Consider the following 25,412-nt stretch of genomic DNA (forward strand, 5'->3'; position numbering starts at 1 on the left):
CATTACAGCACATTGTCTGCATGGCAGAACCCAAAACTGAAAGTGAAAGACAAAGTAAAACCGAGCCCCCCAGCAGCCCCTTCAGGTAACACCCGGGAACTGGGACAAACTTAATTGAAGCAAAACTCAAAACACAACACTCCTTTCCCCCAGATAAAACCCCTTAGTCCTCCAGGCGTCTGGGACGGAATCTAACCCGACTTGAGCGCCGCTGGACAGGCATAGTCGGGGTGCCACTGCTAGTCGCAGGAAAACCTTCCTCCGTGGCTGATGACTCCGTGACACCTTCTGTCGATGTGGCTTCCGTCGTTGTTGCAGGAAGCAGGCCGTCACTGTCTGGCAGAGGTGGCGGAGACAATGGCCTAGCCTGTGACGTCTCTGTTACTCTCACCGGAGTACGACCCCGTAGCTGGTCTACGTGGCGTCTGTGTAGCTGGCCATCAGGTGTACGGACGCTGTACGACAGGGGACCCGTGGCCTGCTCCACCACGGCAGGCATCCATTTGTCTCCTCCTGCATAGCAACGGGCAAACACAGTCTCTGATGGCTCGAACTGCCTGGCGGTGCCCTGGTGCTTCTTAGCCAGCTCCTCTTGCTTTGTGTGCATCTCATCCCTGTAGTCCGGGTGTAGGTGGTCCAGCGCAGTCGCCAGCCGGCGACCCATCAGCATCTCGGCAGGACTCTTCCCCGTTGCTGAGTTTGGTGTGGTATGCTGTGATAACAGGAACCTGGCCAATCTGGTTTGCCAGTCCCCCACCGATATCCTCACCAGTGCCTCTTTTGTGGTTTGTACCATCCTCTCTGCCTGCCCGTTAGAGGAGGGGTGATAGGGCGCTGTGGTCACGTGGCGAATCCAGTTTCTGCCTGCAAAAGCCTTGAACTCCGCTGACGTGAAGGCTGCTCCATTGTCCGAAACCAGCACGTTGGGGACCCCATGTGTGGCAAACAGCAAATGCAATGCGTTGATCACTGCACTGGATGTCATGGAGCTCATGATAGCCACCTCCAGCCATTTTGAATGAGAATCCACCACTATCAAAAAGACCTTCCCCTGAAATGGCCCTGCAAAGTCAATGTGGAGTCTTGACCATTTACGAGTGGTCCACTCCCAGGGGTGAAGGGGAGCCTTGGATGGGCTATGGCGAGTCAGCTGACATGTCTCTCAGCTCCTTACCACCTCCTCCACGTCTCGGTCCAACCCCGGCCACTAGACGTACCTTCTCGCCAACGCCTTCATGTGCACAATCCCAGGGTGTGAGTCATGCAGCATTTTCAGCACCTCCTCTTGCGGCAGCAGGAACCACCACACGGCTTCCCCAGAGCACGCAGTTCTTGTGTGCAGATATTTCATGGCGCCTCTGAACGAAGGGCTTGAAATGCTCCTCCTGGACCTCGGAGGGCCAGCCATGCAGCAGCCAGCGTAGCACCCGTGATAAGACTGGATCTTTGTGTGAGGCTGCCAATCCGCTGGGCGTGGAGTGGGGCCTCCGGAACCTCCTCCAGTAGCAACACCTCCAGGGGTGGTGGCGTCTCAGCCATCGGCCGGTTCAAAGGCAAGCGACTCAGAGCATCAGCATTAGCCAGCATCTTCCCAGGCCTGTAGCAAAGTTCATAACTGTAGGCCCCCAACATCAGACTCCACCGAAGCATACGCGGTGATATGATCTGGGGCATGGGCTTGGATTGATGCAGGAGCCCCAAGAGTGGCTTGTGGTCTGTGTAGATGACGAACTGTCTCCCTAACAGGTACTGGCTGAACTTCTTTACCCCAAATATGATGGCTAGGGCCTCCTTGTCAATCTGGGCTTAATTACGTTCTGTTGTTGAGAGTGTTCTTGAGGCAAAACTGATAGGCGCTTCCCGGCCATCTGGCTCTATGTGACCCAACAGAGCTCCCAGCCCGTATGGTGAGGCATCACACACCAACACCAATGGCTTGTTTTCATCATAGTATGCCAGAACCTTATCTGCTTGTAGCAGTTCCTTTGCCTGTCTGTAGGCTGTTTCATGAGCTGAGGTCCAGTTCCACACTGTTGCTTGGTCTAACAGCCTGTGCAGTGGCTCTAAGATTGTGGCTTTGCCCTTGAGAAAACAACTGTAGAAGTTTAACAGTCCGAGGAATGCCTGCAGTTCAGACTTGTTCTTGGGGGTGGGAGCGCTCCTGATAGCCTCCACCTTCTCCGTAGTCGGATGCACACCATCTTTGTCCACTCGGAATCCCAAGAACTCCACCCCATTGGCAGCGAACACACATTTCTCCTTCTGAAGGCGTAGTCCTACCTCAGCCAGCCGGCGTAGTACTTCCTGCAGCCGCTCATCATGGGCTTCCTGTGTCTTGCCTGTAATCAGTATGTCATCCAAGTAAGGCTGAACTCCCGGAACACCAGCCAACAGGGTGTCCATGAACCTCTGAAAGATTGCCACAGCCGTAGACACCCCAAACTGCAGCCTTGTGGCTCGGAAAAGTCCTCTGTGGGTGTTGATTGTCAACAGCTCGGCTGACTCTTCATCCAGGACCAGTTGCTGGTATGCTTGCTTGAGATCCAGCTTGGTGAACAGAGTGCCTCCAGCCAGTGTTGAAAACAGCTCTGTAACTGTTGGTAAGGGATACACATCTGGTAACACAGCAGTATTAACCGTACATCTGTAATCTCCACAGATGCGCAGGCCCCCATCCTTCTTTGCAATGGGCACGATAGGGGTGGCCCAACGGGAGTTCTTCACTGGCAAGAGAACCCCTTGGTTCACCAGCTTATCCAGGGCCTCATCCACCTTCTTGCGCAACGCAAAAGGAACTGGTCGCGCCTTGAAGAACTTAGGCGCTACCCCTGGGTCCACTTCGATTGAGACTGGCGGTCCCCGACAGGCCCCGAACTCACCAAAAACCCCTTCATAGTTCTCCAACATAGGCATTGTGGGCTGTCGCTGTACCGTGTGTACTCCTGTCACTTCAATACCGAGGGGCTCAAACCAATCTCTGCCCAGCAGGCTTGTGCCCTGCCCCGCCACCACATAAAGTGGAAGTGTGTCCTTGACTGCCTGATACTTAAGTTTCACATGAATCGTACCCAGCACCTGGAGTTGAGCTTGGGACCACTGCCGTAGCACGCCACTGACCTGAGCCATCGCCGGGGGTTCATTTGGCCACAGCCTATTGTAAGTCTCTTCACTTATCAACGAACACGCTGAGCCTGAATCCACCTCCATGCAGAGTGGTGCCCCATTCATGATCACATTTGCCGTGTATCCCCACCGTCTGTTGGGTAGCTGCTCAGCTTCCGTGGTATACACTGTGTACTCATTGTTGTCCTCCAGTGTCAGGGTGTGTGTCTGCGATGCTTGTGTTGGCTCTGCTGCAGCAGCCTGAGCTTTCTTCATGCAGACACGAGCTATGTGTCCTCTTTTCTTACAGAAATGACATACCGCTGACACAAATTTGCATGTAGTGGAACCATGGAGAGCCCCACAGCGGAAACATTTTCTTCCTGTCTCTTTAGTTGCCTCCATGTCTCTCACAGCAGCAGCTGCGTGTGTGGTCTTGTGCACCTCCTCGGCGGCCTGAGATGGTGCTGCCTCTGTACGGAGCATACGTGTGTTCATCGATGCAGCCTCTGCAGCTAAAGCCTTCTCCTCGGCCAGTCGGAACGTCAGGGCCTTCTCCGCTAACAGCTGTCTCTGCAATGCCGAATCCAGCACTCCACACACAATCCGATCACGGAGCATATTGTCTAACTGGTCACCAAAATTACAATGTAATGAGCGTTTCCTCAACTCAGCAATGTAACTTGAAATAGATTGTCCAGGCTGTTGTTTACAATTGTGAAAATGGAAACGCTGCACAATCTCTGTGGGTTTTGGGTTAAAATGTTTCTGCAGCTTCTCAATCAAATCAGCATAATCCACCTCACTAGGTTTATGAAGTGCCACCAATGAACGCAGGACGGAGTGAGTAGCAGCTCCGCATACACTTAGCAACACTGAGCGCTTCTTCTCTTCTTTGTCAATATTATTGGCCTCAAAGAAACACCCCAGTCTTTCTGCGTATTCCTCCCATGAACTGTCCTTATCCCCAGAGAACTCTTCAATACGTCCCAAGGTCGTCATAGTTTTAATGTGTACTGTCCCTTTAAGATCCACGGACTTTTTTCTGTTTTTTTAAAATTCTTTTTCTCCGGCCAGAGTTATGGTAGCTACATTCACGCTAGTTGCCTGGCCCGCACAATACTCTATCCGCCGTCTACGTCGCAGCCAGCCAACTATCAAAATGCCGTTGATGTTGCTAGCTGAGTGGCCCGCTCGTCGCAATTTCCAATATCACGGCTGTAGGTTCGCATGTCTATCTCCGTCCTTCTAGAGAGTTCAACAGCTGCCTCGTCGCCAGTGTTGCATCTTGACCGAACAGTAATGAATAGAGGAGACGGAATGTACCTTTTACTATTTACTGAGTAAATGGGTGGACATTACAGCACATTGTCTGCATGGCAGAACCCGAAACTGAAAGTGAAAGACAAAGTAAAACCGAGCCCCCCAGCACCCCCTTCAGGTAACACCCGGGAATTGGGACAAACTTAATTGAAGCAAAACTCAAAACACAACAACATCTACCACTTGCCAGGCTACATTCCCTAGAATTAGGTCCAGTACCGCCCCCTGTCTTGTAGGACTTTCTACATGCTGGCTCAAAAAGCTCTCCTGGATGCACTTTAAGAATTCCGCACCCTCTAAGCCTTTCACACTCTGACTATCCCAGTTAATATTGGGGAAGTTGAAATCCCCTACTATTATTACCCTATTATTTCTTCACTTCTCTGAGATTTGCCTACATACCTGTTCCTCTATCTCCCCCTGACTGTTTGGGGGCCTATAGTACACTCCCAGCAAAGTGCTTGCCCTGCTTTGGTTTTTAAGTTCTACCCATATGGCCTCGTTAGAGGATCCTGCTAAGATATCATCCCTCCTTACAGCAGTAATTGACTCCTTGATTAATATTGCGACACCCCCTCCTCTTTTACACCCCCCTCTGTCTCGTCTGAAGATTCTATACCCCGGAATATTGAGCTGCCAGTCCTGCCCCTCCCTCAACCATGTCTCTGTGATAGCAACAATATCATACTCCCATCAAATCAAATCAACTTTTATTGTCATTGTTAGTGCACAAGTGCAGTACAACGAAATGTAGGCTTGCGGCTCCCGAGAGTGTACAATTTGGATTAGGACACTTAAACATTTCAACGTACATTTGTACATATATATTAGCATAAATATGACCATAATAAAGTGCATCGGCAGATGTGCAGGCTTTAGTGTTTATTTGTGGAGTTCAGTAGGATGACAGCCCTGGGAAAGAAGCTGTTCCTAAATCTGGTCGTACGGGTGCGAATGCATCTGTAGCGTCTTCCAGATGGTAGGAGGGCGAACAGATTGTGGCTGGGGTGGGTAGGGTCTTTGATGATGGACCGTGCCCTCCGTAGGCAGCGTTTCTGATATATATGTTCTATGGTCGGTAGCCGGGTGCCAGTAATGCGTTGGGCAGTTTTGACTACCCGCTGCAGGGCTTTCCGGTCATGGTAGCTACAGCTGCCGTACCATACCGTGATACAGTTTGTCAGGATGCTCTCTATAGTGCAGCGGTAGAAGTTAGAGAGGATCGGGGGTGACAGATTACATCCCTTCAGCCTCCTCAAGAAATATAGGCGCTGCTGGGCCTTCTTCACCAGAGAGGAGGTGTTGAGGGACCAGGAGAGGTCTTCCGTGATGTGGACTCCGAGGAACTTAAAGCTGGCCACCCTTTCCACCTCCGCCCCATTGATGTGGATGGGGGTGTGACTTCCGCCTTTGGACTTCCTGAAGTCCACGATTATTTCCTTTGTTTTCTTGGTGTTAAGGGCCAGGTTGTTGTCGGCGCACCACTTCACGAGATGCTGGACCTCCTCCCTGTAGGCTGACTCATCGTTGTTGGTGATCTGGCCCACTACCGTGGTGTCATCTGCAAACTTGATGTTCATCAACACCTTCAATTCATCTGCCTTACTCGCAAGACTCCTTGCATTAAAATAAATGGCATCCAGCCTTGCCATACTCCCTTATGCCGTTACATATATGCTCTGCCTTCCAGGCTGACTTGTTTTTTCCTCTATATTTGGCTGTGCATCACCCCCTACTATAGCTCCACTCCGTATCCCATCCCCCTGCCAAGTTAGTTTAAACCCCCCCCGCAACAGCACTAGCAAACCTCCCCGCAAGGATGTTGGTCCCGTTCCGGTTCAGGTGCAACCCATCCGACTTGTACAGGTCCCACCTTCCCCAGAAGCAGACCCAGTGATCCAGGAAACTATAGCCCTCCCTCCTGCACCAATTCTTTAGCCACCCATTCATCTGCTCTATCCTCCTATTCCTATACTCACTTGCACGTGGCACCGGGAGTAATCCAGAGATTACAACCTTTGAGGTCCTGCTTTTTAATCTGCTACCTAGCTCCCTAAATTCTTGTTGCAGGACCTCATCCCTCTTTCTACCCATGTCGTTGGTACCATTGTGAACCACAACCTCCGACTGATTGCCTTCCCCCTTCAGAATGCCCTGCAGCCGTTCAGTGACATCCTTGATCCTGGCACCAGGGAGGCAGCATACCATCCTGGAGTCACGTCTGCGGCCACAGAAACGTCTATCTATTCCCCTTACGATAGAATCCCCTATCACTATTGCTCTCCCGCTCTTTTTCCTCCCCTCCTGTGCAGCTGCGCCACTCGTAGTGCCACGGACTTGGCTCTTGCTGCATTCCCCTGAGAAACCATCTGCCCCATCAGTGTCCAAAAAGGAAAATCTGTTGGAGAGGGAGATGGACCCAGGGGACTCCTACACTACCTTCCTAGTTCTTTTACTCTGTCTGGCGGTCATTCATTTCCTATTTGCCTGTGCACTCTTTACTTGCGGTGTGACCAGTATTCTAGCTGCGGCCTAACTAGTGTTTTATACAGTTCAAGCATAACCTCCCTGCTCTTATATTCTGTGCCTCAGCTAATAAAGGCAAGTATTCAGTATGCTTTCTTAACCACGTTATCTACCTGTTCTGCTACCTTCAGGGATCTGTGGACATGCACTCCTAGGTCCCTCTGACCTTCCGCACTTCTCAGTGTCCTACCATTTATAGTGTATTCCCTTGCCTTGTTAGCCCTCCCCAAATGCATTACCTCACACTTCTCCAGATTGAATTCCAATCGCCACTGTTCTGCCCACCTGACCAGTCTATTAATATCTTCCTGCAGTCTGCAGCTTTCTTCTTCATTATCAACCACATGGCCAATTTTTGTGTCATCTGCAAACTTCTAAATCATACTTCCTACATTCAAGTCCAAATCATTGACATATACCACAAAAAGCAAAGGATCCAGTGCTGAGCCCTGCGGAACCCCACTGGAAACAGTCTTCTAGTCACAAAAACACCCTTTGACCATTACCCTTTGTTTCCTGCCTTGGAGCCAATTTTGGATCCAACTTGCTACTTTGCCTTGGATTCCATGGGCTTTTACTTTCGTGACCAGTCTGCCATGCGGGACCTTAGCAAAAGCCTTGCTAAAATCCATATAGACTACATCAAACGCACTACCCTCATCGACCCTCCTTGTTGTCTCCTCAAAAAATTCAGTCAAGTTAGTCAGACACGACCTTCCCTTAACAAATCCTTGCTGACTGTCCCTGATTAATCCGTGTCTTTCTAAATGAAGATTTATCCTGTCTCTCAGAATTTTTTCCAATAATTTTTCCATCACCGAGGTTAGGCTGACTGACCTGTAATTACTCGGTCTATCCCTTTCTCCCTTTTTAAACAAAGGTTCCACGTTAGCAGTCCTTTAGGCCACACCTGTAGCCAGAGAGGATTGGAAAATGATGGTCAGAGCCTCTGCTATTTCATCTCTTACTTCTCTTAACAGTCTGGAATACATTTCATCCGGGCCTGGGGATTTGTCCACTTTCAAAGATGCCAAACCCCTTAATACTTCCACTTTCACTATGTTTATTTCTTCTAATATTTCACACTCCTCCTCCCTGATTGCAATGTCTGCATTGCCCCTCTCTTTTGTGAAAACAGATGCAGTGTATTCATTAAGAACCATACCCATGTTTTCCGCTTCCACACACTGGTTACCTTGATGGTCCCTAATAGGCCCTACTCTTACTTTAGTTATCCTCTTGCTCTTAATGTATTTCTAAAACATCTTTGGGTTTTCCTTGATGTTACTTGCCAATATTTTTTCATGCCCTCTCTTTGCTTTCCTAATTTCCTTTTTAATTTCACCCCTGCACTTTCTATACTCCTCTCGGCTTTCTGCAGTATTGAGTCCTCGGTATTTGTCATAAGCTTCCCTTTTTTTCTTTATCCTACCCTGTATGCCCCTTGACATTCAGGGAGCTCTAAATTTGTTAGTCCCACCCTTTTTCTTTAAGTGAACATACTTGCTCTGAACCCTCACTGTCTCCTTCAGTGCCTCCCACTGCTCTTCACTGATTTACCTTCAAGTTTCTGTCTCCAGTCCACTTTGGCTAAATCACCTCTCAGCTTAGTAAAATGAGCTTTTTCCCAATTGAGAACTTTTATTCCTGGCCTGTCCTTGTCCTTTTCCATAACTAACTGAATTATGATCACTACCACCAATATGCTCTCCCACTGATTCCCTTTCCACCTGCCCAGCTTCATTCCCTAAAACTAGGTCCAGAACCACGCTCTGCTGCACAGGGCTTGATCTGCTGCACACAGAGACCCCCGGCGCACGGAGACCCCCTCCTGGCACACGCGCGGAGACCCCCTCCCGGCACGCGTACACACGCGCGGAGACCCCCCCCCCCCCCCGGGCACGCGCGCACACGAGCGGAGACCCCCCCGGCACGCGCGCGCACACACGGAGACCCCCCCCCCGGCACGCACGCACGCACACACACACACACACACACACACACACACACACACACACACACACACTGCAGCAGCTCGTTCACAGCATTAATAAATGTTATAAAAGGGACTTGCATGATAGCTATCTGAAAAGCTCAAGCAACAAGTCTAGCTTACATAAAAGCATTTACAAAAGACTGCACTAAAATTAATGTGAATATTAAAGTACTACTTCTATTTCACTATCCTGTCGTAACACTTGAACTGAATGCCATTGCAACTTGGGCTTTGTGATGCCTCTGTTCCTGTCACTCGGAGCTTATTAATAACTATTTAATAGGTGGGTAAATGGAGTTGTGATACAGATCAGCCATGATCTAATTGAATGGTGGAACAGGCTCAAGGGGCTGAATGGCCTACTTCTGTTTCTATGTAACATTTAGCATTAAAAAGAAATAGTTTATCATCAAGGATTAGCAGTATTTGCTGCAAAATGAAGTGTAACTTGTTTTTTTGGGCTTAGAGTAAGCTGATTGCTGCTGTTGAATATATAGCTGCACTGGATCCAGTATGTTGCTTGGAAACCAGCCGATATTGTAATATGAACTGAGAAATGGTTAAAAATAAAGTTGGTTCATTACATCTTACCTTGTGCATGTAACTGCAAGTGATGTTGATTGGTTTAGTATTGAAGTGCTGGGTTAGTGTTGCCACTAGTCTGTAGGTGACATGCCCGAGCTTGCAGTGTTAGATATGAGCATGTATTATCAAGTACATATAGTGTTTAATTTGTGTCTGCATAGCAAAATGTGACACTTTTTTTTGCAAATGAACTGTATGGGCTAAGTGGAAGGATCCATTTGCAACATCTACATTTTCATGTCTTTCCAGGCAGTCTTTATGAGGAGTTAATCACATAGCAACAAGTCTATATTACCATGTAAGAGCTAAAAGCAGGTAAATCGGGCACATTTGCAACCTAGTATAAAGGGGTAAAACATTTTCATTCAAATAAAACTGACTTTGGTGAGTGTCATAACATATTTACAGTATGTCTTGAAATCTAAAGGATATAGGGCTGGATTTTGCACTCAACGGCAAACTCTTACACTTGCCCACAGACTTTCTATGGGCTTTTGCACTGGAACTTGGTGGTTGGAAAGCTATTTCAGCAGAGTGCCCTCTACAGGGGATCTGGGACCTGTGTGAACAGGGCAAGTAAATTCCTTAACCAATCAGATTGAAGAATCTTTAATGAACAGCGCAGAGTCTGAACCAGGCAGTGTAATTTAGAATAATGGCCCAGAAATTCGGGTCTCCACAGGTGAGTACGCACGGGGTACTCACCCGTAAGCCCAATGGAAGTGCCGGTTTCCTGCATGCACTGCGCATGCGCGGGAAACTGACACTTCCGTTCCCCTGAAAGCAGGGGTTCAGAGGTCGAATGCGTGCGCGGGAGAGGCTGCGCGTGCGCATCGAACTTAGGTTGTTTTTACAGGTTTTCCCGGGAGGGTAAGTCCAGAAGTTACACATATAAAAAACAGGTGTAAGGCCTGCTTTTTATATGTAAGTGGTGAATTAATTAAAATTAAAACATTTTTTCCACAGGTTTATTATTTTTAAATACTTTAAAGCAAGGTACGTTTATTTTTAGCCCCGTTAGAAAATAAAATTATTTTTTTCAAAAATTTAAATTATTGTTTAAAATAGTTATTTCATGTAATTTATAGTTTATTTAAAAAATGTGATTTTTTAAAATTTTATTTGAAGATTTAGTGATGTTTTGGGGCCGTAGTATTTATACGTTTTGACAGCTCTTCCTGTCAATCTTATGAATGGAGCATTCCCTGCTCCGATTGGCTCCCCATGGCCCACATGATCCCAGGGGACGCATCGAACTAACTGCGCCCCTGGGATACGCAAGCACTGCGCACCGGCAGCTGGACCAGGCCCCGGATCGGAATTCCACGGGTGCCCACAGCTCAACGGCTGGCGCGCAAGGTAAGTGCAGGTCAGGGGCTTGCACCCGCGGGAAGCCCCCGACCCAAATTTCTGGGCCAATAAATTCAATGCCAAATCAGGTACAGAAAGTGACAAAGAGAGGGAAAGAAAGACTGGATTAAGAGAGAGAGATAAAAAAAAGACAGAAAGAAAACAATTTTAAAAATTATTTAAATTTCTTAAGTCTTTTTAAATCGCCAACAATAATTAAAATTTGAAGAAATGAGACTTATACTTGTAAAAGTTAATTTTCAGTGCCAGAGCGGTTGTATGGCAGTAATTAAAACTTGTCATGTCGTTAAAGATTTACTTAGACTGGAACGGACAAGCCCTAACTTTTTCTGGTGAGTTTAGTGCGTTTATATCATAATGCTGAGCCTCTGGGCAAGATATTATTATAGCGAAGCTTCTGGAAGAGCGGGGCAACTCGGACAGCAACTTTCTGCTTTCCGCGTTTAACTGCACATGTGCAGTCGCCGGAAGTTGTTGTCTGATTTACACTTTAATAACGGTGAGCGCTGTTAGCCTCACCGTTATATCTACAGCAAAATCCGACCCAATATTTTAAATGCCACATTTTTTGAGTTTCTTGCAGAATGTGAAAGTTTTGTGTCAGAAAAGTTGTAACAGAAATGAAAGCAGATGTTCTACTATAGCTTTGGTGCTTGCAAACCTTTTTGTTAGTCCTGCGTGTACACTGTCTGGTGCAGGTTGTGATTCTTTCAGGCCCTAATTAGCTTGCTGTAGTTCAGGTTTTGGTATGGCTACCCCCCAAATCAGCTTCCATCATAAATTGACCGTTCCCTTGGCTCTGACTGTAGATCCTTACTATGCATCAAGGCTTTGAAGCTTTTGTGTAAGAGCCAATCCAAACCTGCAACAAAAACAGATGGGATTCATTTAAAAAGAACTGTTAGTACAGAATCATTCCCTGTCGAAAGTACACCATTTGGAAACTAAAATCAGAAAGTTATCAACCCTCTCATGGTTCCTATTTAAACCTGTCAGTGCTATCCAACAACTTTCAGGAACCTTGTAAGCATTGTCTGAGTGTTGGTATTCAACAGATTTACTGCAGCATTGTACTTGAAGAAATATTCCAGATCAAGGTACTAAATGGGCCAATCCTCAAGTGTTGATCAGTAAGTACACCTCAATCCTGTAAACAAGTATTGCAAAGACAATTCTAAATTGAAAACATCGTGGCTAGCCATTCAATCAGGGCCATTTACCTTCATCGCACTTCCAAGATTCAGATAGGGAATTATGACATTCCATCATTCTAGCCTTGGCTCCAAGCAGCCCACAGTCCTGGCCATGCTTTTGTAAATGGAAGCCCTGATACCAAGGCCAGCCACCTTGCTGTAATCCTACGAGCTGTATTAGTTTATTTGGTATTGAATAATATTTTGCCAGACGTTCTTTACAAATAGCCCCTCAGCGAAAAAAAATTATTAAAATTATACAGCCTTGTGGCATTTCTTTTTAAGGAAACTTATTTTGCAAAGACCGATGTGGGGTTGCAGGGATAAGGAACATATGGGCGCTGCAGATTCCCCAGTGTAGAAACTCTCCCAAGTAAAATAACATTGTGCTGCACGAAGTGGCAGGAGTAAAACTGTGCATGTCACGCGGGAGAAACAAAGGTTCTCCCTTAGCATATCAATGTTTCTTAGTTGGCCAAGTTTCAGTCTTTTAAGTAATGAAATCATTGAAGTATGCGATATATGAATATGCAGGCATTTAAAAAATTTTAAGCTTCAGAAATCTTGAACATTAGAAATGGATTAATATAAAGTCTGGCAGATTTTAATTACTGCAGAAACTTGTGCAATTTGTTGTGGTGAATAAATTACTTCCAAGGCTAAGCACGGAGCAGAACGTTCCAAATGAAAGTTTCTGATACCGATTGGCCCTTTGGGTTCATGCAGCTTGTGTTAATTTGCCATTGCGCACTGCTTAGAGGCGGGTGACTATGGCTTTCACCGTAGAAATCTTTATGCAATAATGGGAGTTGACTGATCCTGTCGTTTCAGCATTGCCTCCTCCATGCTTCACACTTCTTGTCCACTTGTGTAGTTTAGCCAAGGTTCAGTTATTTTCCTTTCATAGAAAAGAAAGACTGGCATTTAGATAGCGCCTTTCACAACCTCAGGACGTCCCAAAGCGCTTTAAGCCAATTAAGTACTTTTGACGTGTAGTCACTATTGTAATGTAGGAAACATGGCGGCTAATTTGCGCACAGCAAGGTCTCACAAACAGTAATGAGATGATGACCAGATAATCTGTTTTAGTCATGTTGGTTGAGGGATAAATATTGGCCGGGGCACCAGGGAGAACTCCCCTGCTCTTCTTCAAAATAGTGTCATGGGATCTTTTACATCCACCTGAGAGTGCAGATGGGGCCTTGGTTTAATGTCTTAACCGAAAGGTTAGATCAGAACTTCCTGCTTCTGACATTTGTCCAACCCAGTTTAGTAAGACTTTGAGTGTAAGGTAAAGTGAAATAGGTTGGCAATTTAACAGGGGAATAGAATTTGAAACTAAATCTGTGGCAAATTAGGTACATTTATGTGCATTTAAAGGGTGTGGGGGGGAGGAGAGCGTTACCGGTACTGCTAAGGGATTTACTTTTAGATATCTTACTGCAGGAATTCCTCTTTAAATTAAAAATGGAAAGCAGAGGTTTGAAAATCATGATATAACGTAGAGCGTACAGTTCAGCTTTGTCTATATTTGACTGCCAGTTGTGACAAAGCTGTGTAACACCAGTACAAAGGCAAAATACTGCGGATGCTGGAAATCTGAAATAAAAACAGAAAATGCTGGAAATACTCAGCAGGTCAGGCAACATCTGTGAAGAGAGAAACAGAGTTAATGTTTCAGGTCGATGACTTTTCGTCAAAAATGGAAAAAGTTAGAGATGTAACAGATTTTAAGCAAGTGTAGGGGCAGGGAAAAGGGGGAAGTTGTAGTGTCCGTGTGTAGATAAAGACACTGAAGACAGGAGTTGGTTCATAGGTATTTACTAAGCAAGTCTGGGGGGGGGTTTCTAAAGGATATACACAATACACAGGCTTATATAGCCCAAGTGGCAATTACCGGCATTACGCACACCTGGGGCTCTTAAAGGCACATACACCATAATTGCTCTTAAAGGCACATACACCACAATTCCTCCCCTTCTAGCTAACTAGTACATCATATTTTAAGTAATTATTAATTACATGTTATATGCAAAATAATATACATTGCTGTATTAATTAATTATAAGTTAGTCTCTCAGGAGGCTTCCTGACTCGGTCCGGATAATGCCTCGGGGGTGTAGTAGTTTCTGGTGGTGTAGTAGGTTCTTCTGGCAAGGCTGATTCGGCTTGAAGGCCAGTGTCGGGTTCATCGGGCTCCAGTATCACCGGATCGGAGGTAGATATGGGTATCTCTACTTCATCGTTAGATGTATAGAGTGGTGGTGTAGGTTGTCCCTTTTCGGATGACTTGATGATTTGGTCAGCATGGCGCCTTATTATGCTGTCTCCGATGTCCACGGTATACATCAGTGGTCCTAACCGTGTGCAGATAGTTCCAGGCTGCCATTTCTCGGTACGGTAGTCCCGGGCCAAAACCGGTTGGCCTATCTGGAAGGCCCTAGTTGGCCTTTCATTCATGCCCTGAAACTGCCGGTTCTCCACGTCCCTTCGGATGTTGGGCTTGACCAAATCCAGCCGGCATCTTAGGTTTCTATTGTAGAACATCATGGCGGGAGTTTGGTTAGTAACCATATGCGTTGCATTCCTATATGCAAATAAGAAGTTATCCACCTTGTGCTGAAGTTTTATGTCTTCATTACCCATGGCCTTGATGGCCTTCTTGAAGGTCTGGACAAACCTTTCAGCCAATCCATTGGTGGCGGGATGGTATGGGGTGGACGTGTAGTGCTTTACCCCATTGTTCTTTAAGAACTTTCTGAATTCTTCGGACACAAATTGCGGTCCATTATCAGAACATATCTGCTCCGGCAGCCCATTCCTGGCAAATATGGTCCTTAATACTGTGATGGTTTTTTCCGTGGTGGTGGAGGACATCTTTATTACCTCCGGCCACTTGGAGTGTGCATCAACCGCGATTAAGAACATTGAGTCCATAAATGGACCAGCAAAGTCGATGTGCACCCTTTGCCAGGGAGATGAGGCCCACTCCCATGGATGTAGAGGGGCCTGTGGCGGAGCATTTTGGACCTTCTGGCATCCTAGGCAGCTCTTGGTCATGTCTTCGATGTCTCCATCGATACCTGGCCACCATACAAACGCCCTAGCTAGGTTCTTCATTTTCACTCCACCCAGATGCCCCTCGTGAAGCTCCTTTAGCACTTTATCCTGGAGTTTGGGTGGAATCACCATCTGGATCCACACATCAAGGTTCCTCGGCACACTGACAGCTGTTCTCTTCTTTGCGAGAATGCTGGCAACAGTGGTTCGCCATGTGCTGGCCATCCCTTCACTGTTAAATCGTAGACCCGTGAGAGAGTAGGGTCATTTCTTGTCTCCCTTTCAATGGCAGAATTTGTCACCGGTAGACATTTCACTATGGTAGAGTGGAATATCTCTACTGGGTCTACTGTAGGTGCCTCTTCTATCGTTGACAACGGTAGGCGCGATAAACCGTCAGCATTCCCATGCTGTTTTGATCCTTTGTATTCTATGTTGTATTGGTGTGCCCCTAGAAAAAGGGACCACCTCTGTAGTCTTTGTGCCGTCATAATGGGGACACCTTTTTTAGGGTTGAATATGGAGATGAGGGGTTGATGGTCAGTCAGCAAGGTAAATTTTTGTCCGTGTAGGTAATGGTTGAATTTCTTCACTCCCCATACCAGGCTGAGTGCTTCCCTGTCTATCTGGGCATAGTTACGCTCAGCTGAGTTCAATGAGCGTGACGCAAAAGCTATCGGCCGTTCCGAGCCATCAGGGAATCTATGGGACAATACCGCTCCTATGCCGTAAGGGGATGCATCGCACGCCAGTCTGATTGGTAGTGATGGGTTGTAATGAGTCAAAATTTTCTCGGATGTGATTAAGTCTTTACATTTATGGAAGGCACGTTTACAGTCTTCGTTCCATTTCCAAATCACTCCTGTCTGTAGAAGATCATTAAGAGGGTGTAGAATAGTTGATAAGTTCGGTAAAAATTTATGATAGTAATTTATTAATCCCAGGAATGACCTTAATTGTGAAACATTTTCAGGTGCTGGGGCTTTTATAACTGCTTCAATTTTTTCAGGTGACTTATGCAACCCTTCCTTATTAATTATGTGGCCACAATATGATATCTGATTTTGGAAAAATTCGCACTTGGGGCGATTTGCTCGTAGGCCCCGTTCTTTCAGCCTAGTGAGCACCTGCTCCAAATTGGCAAGGTGCTCGTTGTCGTTTTCTCCTGTTATAAGGATGTCGTCTAGGTAGCATTGAGTCCCCGGAATCCCTTGCAGGACTTGCTCCATAGCTCTTTGCCAGATAGCTGGAGCTGATGCTATTCCAAAAACCAGTCGATTGTACTGGTACAGGCCTTTGTGTGTGTTTATTGTGAGATACTTTTTAGAGGTCTCCTCAACCTCCATCTGTAGATATGCCTGTGTCAAGTCAATTTTTGTGAAACGTTTCCCTCCGGATAGTGAGGCGAAAATATCTTCTATCCTCGGAAGAGGATACTGTACCGTGTGAAGGACCAGGTTTACAGTCACCTTAAAGTCCCCACAGATGCGAATTGTTTTCTGTTCCTCAGAGTTATTTTTCAATGTTTTTTTCATGACTGGAACGATGGGTGTTGCCCATTCACTCCAATCTATTTTGGATAATACGCCTGCCTTTTCCAAATTCTTCAGCTCTGCTTCGACTGCCGGACGTATTGCGTATGGCACCGGTCTTGCCTTAAACAATTTTGGAATTGCTGTATCTTCCACTTTTATTGAGGCGGTGATGCCTTTCAAGGTTCCTAGTTTCTCTTGAAACACTTCTTTGGCGTTGGCCAAGATGTCTTTTAATCGTTCAGGTATGATGTCATCACTTTTTTTCCTTACTGGTCACCGTCAGTGCCTGAATGGAGTGCCAGTCTAAACGTATCTTCCTTATCCATTCACGTCCCAACAACGGTGGACCACCATCTTGTAGAATGTATAAATACAACTTTTGTATTTCTTTGCCGTTGTATACCACAGGCACCCTTATTTTTCCTTTGGGGTAGACTTTCTGCCCCGTATATGTTTTTAAGATAATGGATGTGTCTTTTAGAGGTATATGCGAAAATAGCCTCTCGTAATCTCGTCGATTTATTACGGTTAGAGCTGATCCTGTATCTAGCTCCATTTTAACTGGGGACCCTGCTATTGTGAGGGTAACCCAAATGGTTTGGTAATCCTCTTTGGCAAGTACATTATGTAATTTGAGACAGCTTAGTCTCTTGTTTCCGGAGTCGCTATCGCTATTCTGGTCTTCGGAGCTATTGTCCGTCATCATTTGTACCTTCCTGTACTTTTCTTCATTGATTTTTTGTTTTCTGTCAGTGGATTTATTTTGTCCAGATTGGCATACCCGTGCAATGTGTCCAATCTTACCACATTGCCTGCATGCTTTGCCCTTGAACCAGCAGTCCCTCTGGTTATGGGTGGATCTGCCGCAGCGATAACATCTTCCGAACTCCTGTGTCATTTTATGGGTGCCGAAGTCCTGTGTCTCTTGTATCTCTGCAGCTCCTTTTGCTGCTGCTTCGTATGATACAGCCATACTGAAAGCTTTGTCCAATGTTAAATCTTTTTCAGAAAGCAGTCTTTTTTGTGTTCCTTCACTTAAGAGACCGCAAACAAATTTGTCTCGAAGATAATCCGATAGTCCTGCTCCGAATTGGCAGTACTTTGATAGCTTTCTTAACCCGGTTAGGTAATCAGCGTTACTTTCATTCTTGTGTTGATTTCTCTTGAAGAACTTGAATCGTTCCGCTATCAGCAGCGGTGTTGGGTTTAAATGCTCCTGCAGGGTATCAACAATTTCTTTAAAAGTCTTGTCCTTTGGTTTGGCTGGAGTGATTAAATTTTGTAACAGCCCGTATGTCTTCGCGCCCATTAAGTTCAGAAGTATTGAAGCTTTTTTTTCATCTGTTATTCCATTTGCAGTGCAATAAACCTCTACTCTTTCCACGTATGTGGTCCAATCTTCTATTTCGCCATCAAAAGCCTCAATATTACCAGATTTAGGCATTTCAGAAAAGATATGGCGCTTCCCGCGCTTTTTTTTTCTCTGTAGCAACGATATGACGCTTCCCGCGCTTTCCCGCCGCTGCTACCGATAACAACGCTGTTTTACTGTGGTTTCCGTTTATTCACTGTTGGAGACTCGTTCCCGACGGAGGTCTAAACGCTGACCTGCTTGCCGCGCCGGCCGTCTCTCGAGTGCACCCTCCCAGTCCGTTATTGCTTGCCTCCGATTTTGCTGCCTGTCTCAGCTGTAGAGCCCGCCGCTGGAGCTCCAGCCTGACGCCCAGGAAGGATTAGCGCAGTACCTGTCACCAGCTTGGCCAGCTGGTGAAACCACAGTTTCTCTTACTTCCTTGAGTCTTCTGGACGCTGGAGGAATCGATGTCCTTGAGGTGCTGCCGAATTGCAGGTAAGTCCGTTTCCACTTCGTCGCCACTGTAGTGTCCGTGTGTAGATAAAGACACTGAAGACAGGAGTTGGTTCATAGGTATTTACTAAGCAAGTCTGGGGGGGGGGTTTCTAAAGGATATACACAATACACAGGCTTATATAGCCCAAGTGGCAATTACCGGCATTACGCACACCTGGGGCTCTTAAAGGCACATACACCATAATTGCTCTTAAAGGCACATACACCACAGAAGTGAGGAAAGAACAAAAGGGAAGGTCTGTGATAGGGTGGGCGGCCGGAGAGATTAAAGGACAAAAGGTATGATTGTACAAAGCAAAAGGTGTTTACCACCAGTATTTTACTGTTTCCATTAGGCCCTCCTTTTCAAATCTATCCAGAATTTCAACATGTCTTTTTAATTGGATTCATTGGATCAGAATACTAGACACAAATCCTACCTATTACATGCTTAAAACCACTTCATCCTCGGTTCCGAGGGACTGCCTAAGAAGAAGAAGAAAATCCCTTCATCTGTCTAGGGTCTAATGATGACATGACTTGTGAGCAATAAAATAAACTCCTGATTAGTTTATTGAGTGAATTAATAAAGTATTTCTTCAGTGCTGCTTTTCCTTTACAGCATCTTGAACAGATTCCAAGCGCTTTAATCAAATTTCATCTGTGCTATGGATGTTCCGCAACATCAGCTTGTAAAAAGGCACAGAGGAGTCTTTAGACAGAAAACAGGTTGAAGTTTTAACTCTTGTGGATTCAGCTATTTGCTTTGTACGAGGATGGTAGAAGCAGACATTATATAAAGGGGTTTAGTCCCTCTTTTAAAGCGAAATAGGAGCGAGTCTGTTTTTCTCTGTAATTAATGATCTGCTGATGAAATAGCATGGAGTTGTGCATTCCTGTAGTTTTGTTAGCAAGTCATTAATTACAGAGAGATACACGGCATTCCCCCATTTCTCATGAAGAGGAATTATAGGAGCCAAGGAATTTTTACAATGTGACACTACAAAGCCTATGGTGTAAGTACTGAACTTGCAGGGGAGCTATTAATGAAACAGTTTTAACACAGGAGTCTGTGATTTTGAGGTAGGTTGCACAGAGTTCATTGATATTCATGCCATAATATGAAGCTATTGACCGCCATTTTGAGAATGAACTACAGTTTTACTAAACTTATTTAAAAGAAAAATATCATGAGCCATGCGTTTTATTCAACACCATCTCCCCTACAATCATTCAACCTGTAAATTGTTTTAGATTCAAAAGAATGACGGGCTCAATTTATTTTCAGTATTTTCATCATCCGTGTAAAGCAGGCTGCCCAGGTACAAATGTAGAAGATTGATCAGAATACAAGGCTTCATGGCGTAATACTTTGGTATGAAACTGGGTTGGAATGGTGCTGTTAAACCATTCGGGAATTCTTGATGAAACATTGCCCTCGATTTCTACACACGCCAGGAATGTGGAAGACTTTGCCAATTTTGTTTTAATTAAAACCTCACCCTAAAACTTCATGTGCAATTATGAAGCGTTCAGGTTTAGCATTCTACAGAATATTTTCCATTGTTGCTGTCCATTTAGTGTCTGCCTTTATACTTGGGAGTTTAGTACATGAAAGGATAACACATTATAGTGCTTGAGACGACTGAAGCATTTACACATACAGTAGAACATGTAGCTGAGGCAGGAATAGAAAAAACCCCAATTCATACACCATCTGCTTGAATTTCACCTCCTAGTAGATAGCCTTGCAATCTATTTTGGTTACAAACTGCTTCCCTCAAAGTATGGTGAGTGTTCCCTTGTTTAACATCCTCTTGTTTTGAGTAATGTTCTCCAAGTATCTTTTCAGTTTCAGAAAGGGCTGCTTGGTTGTCAGGAGATGAAAGGCAGAGTTTTTCTCCCCCCTCATTAATACCGTCTTTGTAAAGTTACTTGTTAGAATTGATGTTGAACAAACTGCGGCCAAGTACTCTGTATGCCAAGACCGATTTCTGTTTGTACACAGCATTAATTTAGCTTGAAAGGCATGAAGTTGTTGAATCCATTAGTTTTGGGAAGACTAGTTTTCAATCTGTAGCGCCAGCCAATTGTGCGAAACTTGAAAAATGGGCTCGGCATTATATCCTGGGTGATCAATTTAAGGTCTTCTAAAATATAACTTTCTGTGGCATTTAGTTAGTTTAAAAAAAACCTGTTCTGAATGGAGTGAATACCAGCATTGTAAGAGAATCATAGCACAATTTATGGTGCAGGGTACAGCATAATACTCCTTCAATAAACCTTCCCAAACTGCATTAGGACTGTTGAAAATACTGTAGTTTTCTTGAAATCTTCTGTACCTGCACCCAAACATTTTTAAGTACTGGAAACTTACATTTTTAGACTGTGTTTTTACTAATTAATAGTACCATCTTGCTTTAGAACAATCGTTTTAATAAATTTGAATTACATTGTTTTATATAAGGTGACTGATGCTGTATTAATGTAAATATTTTGTGGGTCAGTTTTAGATATGTTATGACTCTATGAGCTCATCGTCTTCTTGCCATTTCAACCAGTGATATATGGGGGTGCAAAAGAAGACAAACTAAATGTAAAGAATGATGTATTAAAAGTATATAATAAAGTAAATTGCCCCTTCCGATGTGCTATCTTTTAATACCATGTACATAAACAGGGAAGCTTTGAGTTTGGGAGAAAAATGCTTCAAATCACATTTCTCCAGCTGTTAAGTAGCATTTGTCGCTCACTGGCTCAGTGTGTTTTCTTTTTTCTTTTTATTTATTTGTTCACGGGATGTGGGCATCGCTGGCAAGGCCGGCATTTATTGCCCATCCCTAATTGTCCTTGAGAAGGTGGTGGTGAGTCGCCTTCTTGAACCGCTGCGGTCCATGTGGTGAAGGTACTCCCACAGTGACTTTGTCGTAGCAGTTTGGTACAACTGAGTGGCTTGCTAGGCCATTTCGGAGGGCAGTTAAGAGTCAACCACATTGCCTTAGGTCTGGAGTCACATGTAGGCCAGACCGGGTAAGGACGGCAGGTTTCCTTCCCTAAAGGACATTAGTGAACCAGATGGGTTTTTACGACAATCCGGTAGTTTCATGGTCACCATTTCTGATACTAGCTTTTATATTGCAGACTTTATTAACTGAATATTAACTGAATTTAAATTCCCCAGCTGCCGAGGTGGGATTTGAACTCACGTCTCTGGATCATTAGTCCAGGCCTCTGGATTACTGGCCCAGTAACATAACCACTATTGTACTGTACCCTGTAACATGTTACTTTGTTAGCTATATAAGTGAAAAGCCATCACTTGATCTGTGGATTTAACAGTGACTGCATTCAGCATTGACATGATCAGGGTTGCACACTCCTCTGTTTTTGATGAGTGTGCTGCAGATGAATGTAAAATTCCCCTTGAGCATTCACACGTGCGCATTCCTCAACCTCGTTTCACAGTGCAATCTTCCATTATTCGTCATAATGGAGCCCATGTTCATGCGCTACCCTCTCCTGGTTTACTGTGTGTTCACCCACTCTGTCCATTGCACCATCGCTAGCAGGACCTTCAACCATCTCTTCCCTCATACTCTGGAACTTTCTTCCTAATCCAGCCTCACCTGTGGAACTTTCTTCCTAATCCAGCCTCACCTGTGGAAAACCTATCTCTCCAGACCCCTGCCGTAATTCCTTTCCCTACTTTTGCTAGAATCTGACCCTCGCCTCTGAAGGGCCTTGAGACGTTCACAACATTAAATAGGCCGTGTGAGTGCAAGTTGTTGACCCTCGCTGGCAAACGATGGAAATTGATGGATAATGAATAGCCGCCCCCCCCCCCCCCGCCAATTTTTGTAATTACACATACAGTACAGTAATACAACAGATACTGGAATTCAGGCAAATAAAAGAAACATTGTGTGGCTTCACTCACAAGTAAATGGGATGAAATGGAAACAAGAAAGAAAGAATTTTCATTTCTATAACACCTTTCACCACCTCAGGATGTCCCAAAGCACTTTACAGCCAATGACGTACTTGTGAAGTGTAGTCACTGTTATAATGGAGGAAACAACAAAAGAAGCTGTGCTATGAAGCAATATTTCATGCAAGACAAAAATTCTGCCAACTACTTGGGAAGGAAAATAGTAATAGTTTCAGGCGAAGACCTTTGGTCCATCTAATTCCACTCTCCACAGTATTCCCTTGGGGCATTTTTAATAACCGCAAATCCCATTTGTTGACCATAACCTGTCTCATTCCTTCTTAAGACCCATTAAGGTTTCTTGCTCCACTACCTATGCCGTTAATCTGTTCCACATACTGACCACCCAACTGAACAATGCAGAGGCAGATTCTGCAATCTGGGCCAACTGGGGTCAGCTGGTCTGTCCAATTAGTAAATGATAAAGTAACAAAACTGACTGTGGTACTAAATATTTGTTGCATTATCTATGGATAGATACAAGAATTCAACCAAGAGCTTCAGGCCATCAGCGCTCCTGGTTTCTCAGCCTTGATATTCGACGGAACTGTGGGAGCGCCTGTGAAACCGCGGACATCCAGCAAATTGTACCAGTTCACTGCCACTGACCAGCGGACTGTGGAGGAACTGCGCAGATGGGCAAATGCAAACCTTTCTATCCACGAGCCAACCATCAAACTCTCTGAAGTTAAACCTGCTGAGTATTTTGACTTGACCTGTCAACTCATCGCAAAAGCTGTGGTGGATCGATCTGCTGTTCTGCTGAAGGTAAGAAGAGATGTATGAAAGCACGTCTTGAACAACATTGGTTAATCAGGTCTTTAGTTTTCACCAGCATCAAAAGTTAATGGCGTGTAATTTATTCATAAATGTAGCATAAAAAGAATTAGAACATTAACATTTTCAAAATCAATTCCAATTACGTACTTGGTCATTTAATAGCCTCATCAAATTGCTGCAGAGGGATTGAAAATGGTTCTTCATGAATCCAGCCCTGTTCAATTGCATGGAATCTCCTCTCTCTCTCTCTCTTTCTCATGCCAGTGAGGTTGCCAAGTGAAATGAGTTTGGGGAGTCTCATCCAAAGGCTGGTCATCTCTGCAGCCCATCTATTGTTTGTCTGTCCCTTTCCTGACTCCTCTTCCTATCATTGGGCTAAGATACTGGGAATTTTAATCCTCCACCCAATCCACACACTGTCTGACCTGGTACCACTTGATGCCAAACAAAGTGTTCATTCATATTTTATCCAATGATGGAACAGTGTATCAAGCCTGAAATATAAAAGGAACCACTCAATAAATGGACATTTAATCCCTTCCTATAAAATAACAGCAGAAAGTCGACTGTGTCAGAGTATAAAATGTAATTCATGGACATGACATTCCTGACCCTTGTGAACAGAAATTTCTGTTGTTTACCCGTCCCCCTTCCACCACCAAGATAAAAATAGTGAAGATTAATTGACCCCATAGGACCTTCCCTAATCTTACATCTTAGGTCAAAATTATTTCAACATCAGACATAGTCACAAAGTCTAATTTGCTTGCGGATATCCTTGCTATTGTAATTCCTAACTCTGAGAAGATCTTACTGTACTTGGAATGAATGAATTAATGAGGAACCCAATACGACAATATTCCAAGGGCATGCAATTAACATATAAACATTTTAAATCCAGTTTAGTATTTGTCTTGTTTTTAAAACCAGTTAATTGAACAGCAGCATTCTACCATTCTCCTGGGGTGTTGACCAGGGGATTTGTTTTCATCCTGTGACACAATCTGGTCTAAACTGAAGTATGATGATACTGTTGATGTATTTGGGAAATTTGGACAAGATCATTGGTATACTAAATATCAAGGCCTAGTCTTGGGTAGGTAGTATAGAAATACAGGGGGATCCTGGCTTGTGGAGTTGCCGAAAGCGATGATTCCTGCTCCCTTTCACATCTGATACTTATTAACTGGCACCAGAAAGAGTCCTTGTTCTGTCAGTGAATCAAATTGCTACCCAGCACTCCAAAACTGAAGGCAGTAACTGAAACTGGTATCTTGGCTAACTCTGCCTAATTATGTGATCGCCATTTCGAATGGTGAAGGGGAGAGGTCAGGTGTGTTTATATTGAGCTAGTCATTTGTCATTTTGTGGATGTAACTGGTAAAATAGATAAGGGAGAACCAGTGGATGTGGTGTATTTTGACTTTCAGAAGGCTTTCGATAAGGTCCCGCATAAGAGATTAGCGTGCAAAATTAAGGCACATGGGATTGGGGGCAAGGTATTGACTTGGATAGAGAACTGGTTGGCGGACAGAAAGCAAAGAGTTGGAATAAACGGGTCGTTTTCCGAGTGGCAGGCATTGACTAGTGGGGTACCGCAAGGATCGGTCCTAGGACCCCAGCTGTTCACAATATATATTAATGATCTAGACGAGGGAATTGGATGTAATATCTCCAAATTTGCAGACGACACAAAGCTGGGTGGGAGGGTATGCTGTGAGGAGGATGTCGTGAAACTCCAGTACGATTTGGACAGGTTGGGTGATTGGGCAGAAACATGGCAAATGCACTATAATGTGGATAAATGTGAGGTTATCCACTTAGGTGGCAAAAACAGGAAGGCAGATTATTATTTGAATGGCAATAGATTGGGAGAAGGGGAAGTGCAAAGAGACCTGGGTGTTCTTGTGCACCAGTCGCTGAAGGTAAGCATGCAGGTGCAGCAGGCGGCTAAGAAGGCAAATGGTATGTTGGCCTTCGTAGCAAGAGGGTTCGAGTACAGGAACAAGGATGTCTTGCTGCAGTTGTACAGGGCCTTGGTGAGACCGCACCTTGAGTATTGTGTGCAGTTTTGGTCGCCTTATCTGAGGAAGGACGTTCTTGC

The 25,412-nt window shown here is 44.9% G+C and overlaps 1 protein-coding gene across 2 annotated transcripts in view; it reads left to right on the forward strand.

The window, feature by feature from the left end:
• Positions 1 to 25,412, forward strand: part of pot1 (protection of telomeres 1 homolog) — a 457,382-nt gene that overhangs the window by 321,466 nt on the left and 110,504 nt on the right. For both annotated transcript variants that reach the window (XM_086008747.1, XM_086008748.1), the window contains one exon: positions 23,006 to 23,296. In XM_086008747.1, the coding sequence (XP_085864873.1) occupies positions 23,006 to 23,296 (291 nt within the window). The remainder of the gene's footprint in view (positions 1 to 23,005; positions 23,297 to 25,412) is intronic.

The sequence above is a fragment of the Somniosus microcephalus genome, chromosome 16 (assembly GCF_052327205.1).
Source record: "Somniosus microcephalus isolate GS21.2 chromosome 16, FLI_Smic_1.0, whole genome shotgun sequence".
Classification (NCBI taxonomy): Eukaryota; Metazoa; Chordata; class Chondrichthyes; order Squaliformes; family Somniosidae; genus Somniosus; species Somniosus microcephalus.